General features: G+C 35.5%; 2 protein-coding genes across 3 annotated transcripts; both read right to left on the reverse strand.

The window, feature by feature from the left end:
• Positions 1-2,701: 2,701 nt before the first annotated feature.
• On the reverse strand, positions 2,702-7,959 carry LOC143452832 (transmembrane protein 198-like). 2 transcript variants are annotated; one of them, XM_076953960.1, is made up of 6 exons: positions 7,831-7,959; positions 7,584-7,706; positions 6,754-6,861; positions 4,585-5,559; positions 4,045-4,110; positions 2,702-3,908 (listed from the first exon to the last, which is right to left on the reverse strand). In XM_076953960.1, exons 1-4 carry the CDS (start codon positions 7,955-7,957, stop codon positions 5,357-5,359), a joined length of 561 nt encoding a protein of 186 aa, XP_076810075.1. In that variant the 5' UTR covers positions 7,958-7,959; the 3' UTR covers positions 2,702-3,908; positions 4,045-4,110; positions 4,585-5,356. The 2 variants fall into 2 exon arrangements, with proteins under 2 accessions (XP_076810075.1, XP_076810076.1); XM_076953961.1 differs by lacking the exon at positions 4,045-4,110.
• A 2,016-nt stretch (positions 7,960-9,975) lies between these two features.
• LOC143452833 (uncharacterized) lies at positions 9,976-12,417 on the reverse strand. Its single transcript, XM_076953962.1, has 3 exons — positions 12,336-12,417; positions 12,073-12,138; positions 9,976-10,773 (listed from the first exon to the last, which is right to left on the reverse strand). The coding sequence occupies exons 1-3, from the start codon at positions 12,375-12,377 to the stop codon at positions 10,450-10,452; spliced, it is 432 nt and encodes a 143-aa protein (XP_076810077.1). The 5' UTR covers positions 12,378-12,417; the 3' UTR covers positions 9,976-10,449.
• Between the last annotated feature and the right edge of the window lie 64 nt (positions 12,418-12,481).

Here is a 12,481-nt window from a genome sequence, read left to right on the forward strand (position 1 = left end):
ACATATGACCGTTACTCTTATCACTGCAACACATGACAAATGCAAATATAATGTACTCTTTGGCTGTTTTCAGGTTTACCCCTGTAAAGCAGTTGTCAAACAAAGTATCATGTTTGGAGTGATTGCAACACTTACCAAAGGCTTGAGAGCTGTATCGTCTCGTTAATTATTAAATCACGTTTAAACGCTTCTTCAGATATAGAATTGCAAAGCATGAATGATCGCATGGTTGCAGCTGACGTACAAAATTTTTACACTCAAACAACACTCACAAACGGTTGCAAAATTCAAGTGGCAAGCAACGGGGACCGTTGTATGTGACTTATTGACATTTTATTTCGTGTCAGTTATAGTTACAATGCAAGAGATAACTTGGCTATACCTATACTCTTTCGTACTATTTTGATTGCAATAATCTGATACAGTTTGAAACACATTTTGTATGTGGCATAGAACAGAGGTGTCCACAATTTCTTCACTGAGGGCAATGCACTAACGATGCTAACCAGTGGCCGGGCTATTCACTACGTGTGAAGATTGTTGCTTTGCTTACAACGTAATAAAGATTAGGAAGATCATTAACAATGCCATGGGTGGTAAAATGTATTCTGTATCTGAAAATGCTAAACAGTATGTCGAGGAAACATCACTTAAAGCTTTAAAAAAATTACCCAACCGTAGCGACCCACTTGTCGCTACAACTCTAAAAATTGCAACAAACGCAAAGTCTACGCAGCTCAGCGCTATATAAGACAAAGATCTAGAAAAATTATTATTCAAATGATTTTATTCTGAAAATGGGCGAATAAAAGACGACAATGCTTCATGGTTCTTTGTGGGTTCAGTGATGTGTTGCGAAAGATGGAACTCTTGTACATGTAACTCATGTACATGTAACTCATAACAGCACTTAACAGTTAACTTTTAAGGGTCTCGTGGCAGTTAGGACCATATACAATCACAGTTGGATAGGATATTCTTATTGTTTTGCACAAATACTAAATTGCTTCGTAATAACGTACCCTAACTTAGTTTATCTTACTGTACAGTTAACGAAATGCAAGTAAAAAATCACAACTCAACGCACGGGAAAATAACTTGCACCTGAATAACGCAGTTTTATGTCAGATGAAACGTGATGATGGCCGTGGACCATCCAAAAATACTGTAGGTGACAGGACCCAGTTGGCCCGCGGGCCGTAGCTTGGACAACCCAGGCGTAAAACCATAAAACGTTAAACCCAGGGATGGAAACTCAATTGCGACATCATTTTTGTAACGCTTGAGCGTTGCTTTAGTTAACGCATTTCTCCGCTTGCAGATAAACTACTGTTGTAAGCTTGTTTTGTCCAGTTCGTCATCACAGTCCAGGTTAAACAGTGCCTTGTCTTCAATGGCGGTTTTGGTTTAAGTCATTGTAATGTATTATGCCCGTACCCAGCCTATGTTATGTTACCTCTATCTACGTTAAACCTGTGATGTTTAATTTATGTACATGCGCTACGTGCAAAAAGCAATTTCAGCCGTTAGGAAAAAACATTTTTGGTTCCTGTTCTTGATTTTCCTGCACCACCAACCACTTTGGCTGCAGATCTTCTACCGCGATTCCAGCGACTGGAGGAAACTTATAACTTATGAAGTTATGAGCGCCAAGGTAGAACAGCTCACCATTTTACCTTCAGAAAGACACAACATACTTTAGGGACATACTTGAGGAACAACAGACTCTTTAATACTTTCATGCGAATTTTAACGAGAGAAAAATGCCGATTTTCAAGCTCATCTCCATCATAACTGATGTATCATTAATTATCATTGGTCCCACCAGTGGGTTCATTACACTGTGTCAAGAAAGTGAACCTTTCCTGGATATGCTGAAATATTTCTGTATCATTCATCAACAAGCGTTGTGTTGAAAGATTGTAACTGACAGTAATAACTGATACCACCTGGCAGACTGCCAACGCTTAGAAACAAGCTCCTACATTCCTGATTATGAGAAGTTAGTTTCCTCTTCCCAGTTCCAGGTCTCCCAATAAGGTAGGAAATGATTTCCTTATTCGAAATTCAGCGACACTTGTTTTGTATCTGGTTTATTTTTGAGTTAAGTTCATAGAAAGGTCAGTTACGGCTATTTCTCATCATACAGATCGGAAGGATAAAGGAGCAGGAGGAGCTGGTATCCACCACAACACAATGTGCAAACTGAAGCTGTTTGAAAGAAATTTTTGTTGTCCTTGTTTGGGAGAAAGGAAGGTTTGTGATGTTATAGCCTATACAAGTATACAGCATCGTATGACAACAAAGAAAATGTTTGCTTACCGCAGGCTTGAAATAGTGTGTGAAGATTTGCGATGCTTGTGGTGGACTTGTAGATCTCGGGAAGTTAGTCACTTAAAAAGTAGCCCTTCGATCACAATAGGTTAGGCACCCTAGTTTACCCTAAAATCTCTTTCTTACGTTTTTTATGTTTTTATTTGCTTTAATTCGACGTTCTTAGAAACATGCTCTTTCTCCTATAGGTTTTACTACAAACAGATGTTTGTCTCCAGCTAAAGGGAAGGGTATTAAAAAACATCTCTACAGTAATTTCATCAGTCAGTCCGCTTTGTAACATTTATAAGTCTTATGGGCCATTCCACTGTGTTTAACAATATTTCTGAACGTAATCAATAAACCACATCGAATTGCTTTGATTAGATAGGAATTTTATTGTATCAATTTACATTGTTTGCAGATACATTACAATGATCATATTTCAAACAATTTGCTGGTAGGCCTACAGAAGGGAAAATAGTACTGTATACAAGCAAAGATTACTACAACAAAAACGATATAATTTCACACGCACAACTACAAACTAGGTTTAAATTAAAGTTATAAATTTCTAAACGGGTTTCTTTATGCAAATTTTAAACGCATTAACTATTACTTTATTTTTCTATAAAAATTACAATAGTAGCCATCCAATTCTAGCAAGGACAATGTCTTTCACATTGTGGTTAACAAACTAAATCAACAAGGCGGCCATAACGCTTTTAACTTTAATAGTATTTTAAGCAAACTGTATTTTATTGAAACAGATAAAAACAATATTTAATCTGCAGAGCAAAATTTCCAAGTAAAAAAAGTACTAAACATTTCAAAGGGGTTCATTTTGGAGCGTTTAACTGATTGAGTATAAAAACAATATTTGAAATATATTTCTCCGCCTTAAAACATCTACTTTTTTACATTAATTTGTATCAAATAAACTTCAGCTTTTTTAACAAAAATTTTCTATTATTAGTAAGTTAGTTTTGCAACAAGATTTCAAGTTGAAATAAGAACCGAGCTACTGTAAAAATACATTCTACCGATTACCATCAAATTCTCAAGTTAACTTTTAGAATATAGTGCTTCTAGTTCAAGCAAACATAAAATGTGGGACTTTAAATCCTGGTTTCCCTTCAAAAAAGTTAATAACATGCAAAATTAATTGAAACCCCAAATCATGTTTCAAATCATCTCGATATTTGAGAGAACCCAAATCCTAACATTCAAACTCAATTGTGAAGCTTTATTGCATATGTCTAATTCACCACCATGATTGTTTTGCTCCAATGCCATAGAGCGCACTAATTCCTGCTCCAACACCTAGAGCAATTCCAACTGGTGGAACGAAGAATCCCAAACCAACACCTAATGCCCCAACACCTCCGGCTGCACCAAACCCTGTTTCCATTTTTACCTTCCTATTTCGTTCATTGACCTCTTCATATTTCAAACTTGACTCTTTTTCCACTGACTCGTAGGTAGGCTTTCCTTTCTCATCATCTAAGTCACAATTCGTACTTTCTTTACTCGCTTTACGAAGATCGATCCTCTTGAGCTGACTTCAAGGAGCTAGGAAGAGTAAAATAGCTCACCTATAAACAAATAACGATATTCAAAGTTTTGTCAGTATCAACAACACACATTAATTGCTTTTTCTTCATGTTCTGGTATTTGAAATGGTACCTTCTTAGTAAATAAACAACATGAAAAGTTATTGAAATCAGACACCTTTTCAAGTTCGCTTCTGTGTTTTTCTGTTTCTTTATTTTCGATTAATTTGCGTTTCTTTATTAACTGTATACAAGATGAAATGACACCATTAGACTACTACTGTACAAGGATTGTAATTTACTAAATTAATTATATTATTAAGAATTCCATTATTCATTGATTGTTTAACGCTAAGTTGAAGTTTTGTTTACTTATAGATATTCGGCTATGGCAAATTCAACAGTTTAAGTAAAAGCTGAATTTAAATAAAATATTTTCATGTTCAAGAATTGAGCTATGACTCAGACAAAACAAACTGCCCACTTTTCTGATTAGATCATTTTGTAGCTATCAAGAGCTTTTGAACGCCACTGTTGATTATACGTATCAGCACTATGTTAAAAATTAAAAGAATTAGTAGAACTTTAAAACCAATCAGAAAGTTATCCTCTGCAAATCTAAGATTATGTTCTTAATCAAAGTGTGTTAAGGTTAAGCACTTGAATACTTGTATGCTGTAGGAGTGTGTGTTGTTTGCGGAACACACAGAATACTTACTACATAAAGCTGGCCAGACTGACAGTATAACCCAGGTATACCAGCATACATTGATAGACGGCGCCGCCATCAAGGCCTCCCATATATATCTGTGGAGAAAAGAACAGATAAAAGCTTGATATGAACCCACAGTGGTGATAAGGCCGAAGCTATATTAAAATGATGCGTTCTTTTGTTTGGTGGTGTAACCTCTCATGATGAGTAGGAACTGGCTTTCTACCAAAAGAAATTTCCACACTTGTAATAAAATTTCAAAATGAGCCAGTATTGAAAATTTCCCTCGGTGGGATGTGGTGAAAGGATACAGTGTCTCCTGGGGATTTCATCATATTCATATTTGATACAATACAATGAATGAAACCACTGTCATAGTGTCAGATCATATGACATAGCAATTGACCATAATATTTAATATTAAATGTGTAAAGGGTACATACTACACAATGTAAAACATAGAATCTGGTGACTGGCCTTCAAGGCAGCATTCGAAAGGGCTAAGCTTACAAAACGTGTTTGCCATGATAATACAACTCCTTTATTCACCATTCCTGTGTTGCTGTGTTGATATGGCTTATGGTTGAAAACAATATTTTGACTGTTCAAATAATATTTCAAATACAATTAGCTTCAACGAAACTACAATTTAAGTGAACTTTCCATATTAAAATGCAAATTTAGTCCTTCACAACCCAAAATCTTATCAGCTCAGGATATGGCGGAAGATGATAGGATAATTTCACATCTTCAAATAGATAATAATATAAACGCAAACTTATCTTAAAAGAAGAAATTGTTCCATGAAGTAATCGATGCAAACAGTTATTAGCGCGCTGCCCAAAACAGCTGTGCTGAAGAGCACGCAGTTCCTCTGAAACTTAAGAGTGAGCACAGAGCATACCACCCCAGTCCCGAAGATTATACTGACCGGGATCCAAGCAGTTGATGGGTGGTAAACAGACTGCAACGCTATCATACCTGTAGATATGTACATAGTAAAATACATAGGAAAAAAAGCATACATAGGATGGTGCTCTAAGGTTAACTTTTATTTTTAATCGCTCTTTACAAGCTTTCGCAAGCATCAGCTTGCTTCATCAGGTGTACTAACAGATGCCAATAAATAGAATATATAAATGTAAATACGTAAAAACATATTACTGCTGTGTCATTTGTTTCCAGAAGAACCCATTTGCTTGACGAAAAGAAATAGACAAATGTGTATAATCATTAATGTCAGTAAGAACACTATGAGATTACATTAATTTATTGACATGAATTATTAATGTGGAGAAGCAAAAAAGATAAGAATACTTCAGGTGCTGTGCTGTAAAAATATTTCAGACAAGAAAATAGAACACAAGGTAACAAGTAAAAAAAGTTTTACAACACTAATTAAACTTTAAAGAACTATGCTTAGAATTGAAGCTGCCTAATATAGGGCTTTTTCTGTAAGAACAAATGAAACCCATCAACCAGAAGAAACCCATCAACCATTTTATATTGGAATGTTCCAAATAATCAATATCAATGTACACAACAGCCTGTTGAGATTTACTTCGATTTAAAAGCTCTGAAATGGATTATGCAATTTATGAAGCATGGATTGAAGACAAAGTGATCGCATAAGAACTAATAAAAAGAAATTCAGTGTGAATTCATCAGTGAAGTGCAAAAGTAAACATTATTTGTTAAAACTATGACACTTTGTTTTGATACAAGTCCTGAAGTACTGCCATGTAAGTAGAAGTCATGAGATACTTTGAAGTCATGTGTTTTGGTACTTTAGTCATTTTTAATGCATCTAGTTATACACATCCTATGCTGCTGCACGCTCTTTTGTTTTACTTTTAACACACATTTTAAAATCTCTTATCTTGTCCCATATTTGCCATGTGTTTACAACTCGCAACAGAATCTAACAAGACATCAAGAGTCAAGACACCAATTGACCTGGTTCTACGGCAGTAAATACTTAGTTGTAATTGTTAATTGGCAATAGTGATGCCTTTAAAAAATTGCATACAACATAAAAATGTTAACACACACGCAGTCATATATTCAGTTAATATTTTAAAACATGAAACACTGTCAAAAGTAAACATTTTATTAGAAATGATAAAGATACTATGTTGTGACAAGGAAACCTATTAAACCTAGATATGTTGTTACCAGCTATTGCCAGGAGGGTCCCCAGGAAAAAACCTTGCAAGAAGAGGCCAGCATATAAAATGAGTAGTGTTATGAGTCCACAGAGTATCCCTATACCAGCTGCTATGCCTGCAATAACATAAATCAATTATTCATTGTCGTGTGAAGCATTTTCTAAACTGTACTGTAGGTCTATATATCTAACAAATTAGTGGTTTGTCCAGGCTCACTACTCATATTAATAATAATTGACAGAAAACAGCACTGGCACTGTCCAAAGATATTCTTGTTATTATATAATGTGTATCAGTGACCGAGAATTATATTAGGAAGTCTGTAAGTGTGAGAAGGATTAAAAAATGGAATTTCTCTGCTTTTTATACTTGCTGCTAAAATATTAAAGGATTTTTCTCCAAAAACACCAAACAATGTTTTTCCAATCATGCGATCAAGTTAACACAACAGTTTGTAACACAATTAAAAGAAAAAATCACTATATTTCTACATAAAAAAGCCTGCGTAATAATTTTATTTGATCTCAAATTGGTCTCGTTATGGCTGGTTCAGCTTCACTTAACATGATAGTTAGTTTATGGCAAAGGTGGGTAAATTGCCGGCATGTTTTAGTGGCTTTCTAGCTGAACAATAATATCCATCATGGTTCATTATCCAAGCATTGTTTACCGTATTTGTATTGACACTACTGATCTCGCTGTTTGTAGCATCCACAAGTGACTCTTTCATTGAACAAGTTTGCCCAACCCTGGTCTATGGCATACTATTATTTTAAACATACTTTACAAAAATATGAATAATCACTAAGTGTAAAGACAGAGCCAGTAAATCGTCACCTGTCGCCATCTCCATAGAAATCTCCTGCTGAAACAGTCTCTCTTCTCGACACAAGAGGAAGACTGTGGCAGATCCAAAAATGAGTCCACTTAAAAACATCACGCCTTTGAAGCAGCGATAACCTAAATTATATGAGTAAAAACTTGTCAAAAAATGCTATCACAGAAAACTTGGTAAATAACAGATACGTAAAAGTGACTATACAACTATAATCGTCTTGTACGGTTTGCCAATATGCTAGCCTACCAAAAAAGCAGTAAACGAGACCCAGCAAACCCAGTGTCCCACTGACGATTGAGACGACCACATCATACTCCGATACTTGTATTTCATCACATACAACAGTGATATTTGACGCAGTTAATCTGCTCATTGTTTTCTAAAAAATAGATAAATAACATCATTGTAGTAAATAGGCATATAGCGCTCAGATGTTAAAGCCTATATCCCTGCCTTAGCTGCCTATAAAGGGACGAGTACAGCCTGTGTATGAAAATAATCCTATCTTGTTCATTAAAACCTAAATTCTCGAAAATATGCAGAACACACAGCAACAAATTTTATAGAGTTTAACGAATTTAATCTAAGTCGGCTCATTGGTCGGAGAGGTTGGTTGTGTCTGGCTCGTATATATGCAAGCTAGGTTCCCAGTTGGATTAACAAGTTGTAACATATTGAAAAATACGGTACTTGCACCGTTGCAAGCACAACGTTCATTAAAAAGTATGTACATGTGCACACAAAGCTTTTTTATCTCCATGCAAGTTCATAAGAATTAAACAAAGAGTTGAGTGCATGCCATCAACCCAAAATTTACACCTTTGCACAAAAAACTTCTCTTATGTACAAACAAAATTTCCGTGTTCAAATGCGCAAGGAAGGAGCTCAACTAGTGACTCAAGCACACCTGGAGTTAGTGGTATCCAAGGTGCCGCTTTATATAGCCTAGTAGAAAACGGAGCAAAAAGTAGAGTCGCCTTTTTGCAAAGAGATGGTTCTTTTCCCGGTGGTCAACGCCATTTCGGCCGAATAATTCCGGGTGTGCTACTGCCATACTGAATACTATTGACTGTTGGAGCCAGACAGCAAGATTTGGGGTATAGGGTAGTATAAAAGTGCAAAACCACAGGATGCTTTTGTATACTAAAGTAACTAAACCCCAGTTACTCAAATTGTGACGTCATATGGTTGTGCACTTGTATACTAAACCTGGCAAGTTAGCATTCTGAGTACTTTTGCTTATTTACGGCTATACGGCAAAAATAATGGCGAAAAATAGACGATACGGTACGATTCGTACCGTACGAATAATCAGTAATAAACCTCCAGCCATTTACTGCGCAGTTTTTTTGTTCAGAAGTTGGAAACTTTTTCACTCTTACACAGACATCTTTAAAATGCATCTGCCCTAGTATGTTTCATTAAATTAAAAAGCTTATTGTCAGGAGTAAATGAGAGAACAAATCAAAAAGTAGCTTAATGATGCTCATAAACTCATAAATGTTACAAAATGACTTTTATTAGAAAAATTTTTAAACCCAGAAAGGCCAAATATTATTTTAGTAAAACTTTGCAAATAGTGATAATATATTTTCTAATCTTTGTACAGTATTTGAAAAGGAAAACAATGTCAAGCGTTAGATATTGTTTATAGACAGATTTTTTCAGACTCTGTTAAAGGACTTATCAGAAAGCTTGAAAACTAAATGTGTTTTTTAATTTTAGTAGAGTCGTAGGTTGTAATACGTGATTTTTGCATAACAACATTTGCTAAAGTAAATCTGACTTCTAGTTGTCCTCCAACATGGCGGCAAGCAAAACTGTCTCTTCATTTGCAACTTACAAATACCAAGCTGAGAATAATATTACACCAAACACAGCAACAATTATTTATTGCCCATCTTGAGTAAAACAAAAGTGACTTAGTAACAACAATTAATAGCTTGCGAAAAAACGAATGAAAATACAGGTTGCGGTTGGCGTCCTAGGCAGCATCCACCACCAGAACAAAAGCAAATATGACGTTACATAAATGTGACATTGCACGCGGCAGACAGGAGCAGAAAATACGGACATTCGCTTTTAGCTGCAGACGGTAACAGAATTCCTTGACCATTATTCTATGCATAGCTACTGCTGTCTGACTGTTCTTGACCTACCCGCTATATGTTTTTGCGTGTCAGTTTGTGTCCTTTATACGCGTTGTACAAATACACTTCAATTGTTTCTTTATTGCTTAATTATTTAGTCTCCATGGTGTAAACTGATTTAAAATTTTCAATGAGGTAATTTTAACAGAAATCATAGTGCACAGTCAGTAAGTCTAAACCAGGGATGTCCAACCTTTTGTTAAAGTGGGCCGCATTGTCAATTGAAATAATTCACTGGGCCGCAGAACTTTTAAATTTCAAGAAAAATGGGTACATAAAGTACATACTTTTGGAGTGAAAATGACTAACGGGCCGCACAAAAATCTCAGGCGGGCCGCAAGTTAGACATCCCTGGTCTAAACAATCTCTAAACATTAGACAATATTATCAAAAAGTTCAGTACATTGGCGAATGAAAATATTGCACAGCGTCGGCTAAATTGCTAAACCAATCTAACTTGGCTTGGTTTCTAAAATTTCAAACTATGCATACATGTTTGCTATACAACACAAAATAAAGTCAATGGTCAATTACACACAGTTTTTCGAAATTGAACTTCGTAGAAAATATTATTTTAAGTTTAAAAGGCTTATTGTAGTACTGCCAAAGCATTGAACACTTTTTGAGCTACTAAAGAAATTCGTTTACCACAGTGCTCATTGGACACAATAAGTTTCATGAACAAGTTTAGCATCATTTTTCCAATTACAAAATTTCACCACCAATACTTTTTCGCACCCAACGCGTATAGACCACCTCCAACCACACCAGCAGCAGCTATTATTCCTAGCGGTGGCAACAGTATAGAACCAAGTCCTAAAGCACCACCAACGCCGGCTACTACGCCTCCGGTTACCATCTTAAACTTCTTATTTTTCTTTTTCATCTCTTCGTATGTAGATTCTGAGGTTTCTTTTAAACTGGACAGAGTTGCAATTGCGTTCTCGTCGTCAAGCTTAGCATGTGTACGTATGCGGCTCCTTTTAAGTAGTTTCTGCTGTTTCTTTTTCAAGGACTTTGGAGAAGTGAAACGATTCATCTGGAAAGTACGGTTTGGTGACACTTAATCACTAGGACATTTAATCACGCGACTCTTAATTACGCGACATATAATCACTAGGACATTTAATCACGCGACATTTAATCACACATTTACAGTATCGGCTACCGTACACACTAGGTAATAATGTCATGCATGGGAAATGTAAGCAACTGCACGAAGATAACTAAAATCTCGCTTGACAGATAACGGTCAACTGTGTCAACACGATGACTGTCATCGTGTTGGTGATATTTCTGGCTAAATATCAAAGAGTTTCTAGCTGGTGGAAGTCAACTTTAAACCAATGTTTTCTGAATTTGACAGTTTAATTTAAATTATCATTAGAATTGTCGCGATACCCATCTATGCGTATATGTGGTGTACTTCGCTTTTGCAAAACTTTGTTTTAAGAAAAGTAATAGGTAAAAAGTTTTTTTTTCACGTCAGAACCGTTTAGATGGTACTTTGATCAAGAGCTTCGGTGACAATAGAATAATGTTACATATTACATAGGTTATACGTAGCAATGCAAAATGACATGTTATTTCCTGATTGGCTAATGTGTTTGTATAAAAACTTAAGGTTTGGTTAAAATCTCCCCTTCTTGTCTCTACACATAATATCAGTTTTACCTTCTGGACTGTTCATTACTGAATTGGAGTTATAGTTTTGTTTAAATGTGAAAGGATGATGAAAATGTTTCTAATGTGATACAACTTACTTCGGACAATATAACAATTTGACTTTATGAAGCTGGTGTTGATTTAAAGAAACATTATAGAGAAAGCCGGCGCAACGCAGTCAAAGACAACTGTCGGGGAGTTCTAAAAGAAAGACTAATAACCTTTGGCTTTAGGCCAACCTTAAAAGCAATCCACATCGCCATCCCCACAGAGAGATGCACATGAGCTTGAATTACTGAATTTTCCTCACGCTTTTCCGACATCCAAGTGATTATGTGTCGCGTGATTAAATGTCGCGTGAATAAGTATCCAAGTCGCGTGATTAAATGTCATAGTGATTATGTGTCGCGTGATTAATTGTCCTAGTGATTATGTGTCGCGTGATTAAATGTCCTAGTGATTATGTGTCGGTGATTAAGCGTCGCGTGATTAAGTATCGCGTGATTAAGTGTCGGTACACCGGAAAGTACGTCTTAAGTTATGTTCAAACTTTAAATTTCTACATAGTATTGTTTCATAGGTTTCGTTGGTTACTTTCCGAGCTGCTTTAAACAGAGGTTATCAAATTTTTATCAATGGAGCCAATAACGAATAGCTTTGTGCAAATCTTTACCTTTTTTAGCTTCTCCTTGTGTTTTTTAGACTCCTCTTCCAAAATTGCTTTAGGTTCTTCTGCTAACTATGAAAAAGATGATTATTGTTTATAGGATATAACGTTACTCTTTTTTTACAGCAACAGTCACAATGTTTTTTGAATAATTGCGTAGAAGAAATATATTTTTTAATATTGTATCAATAAAGAGCATCGCATTGAAATGTCTTTATCGTAAAACATTGTGCCTACAGTTTATCACTTCAAGTTATATATATGGTTACATATTTTTCAACTTCTTTATCGATTTTTATTTTTAGTTGCATTCTGCCATCTTCGTGTAAATTTTCATCAATATTTTCTATTTCTTTGTTAAATTCTTGAAATAATCCATCTTGAACTTGACTATTATGCTCTTCAAAATTTTCCG

The sequence above is a fragment of the Clavelina lepadiformis genome, chromosome 4 (genome assembly GCF_947623445.1).
Source record: "Clavelina lepadiformis chromosome 4, kaClaLepa1.1, whole genome shotgun sequence".
NCBI classification, from domain to species: domain Eukaryota; kingdom Metazoa; phylum Chordata; class Ascidiacea; order Aplousobranchia; family Clavelinidae; genus Clavelina; species Clavelina lepadiformis.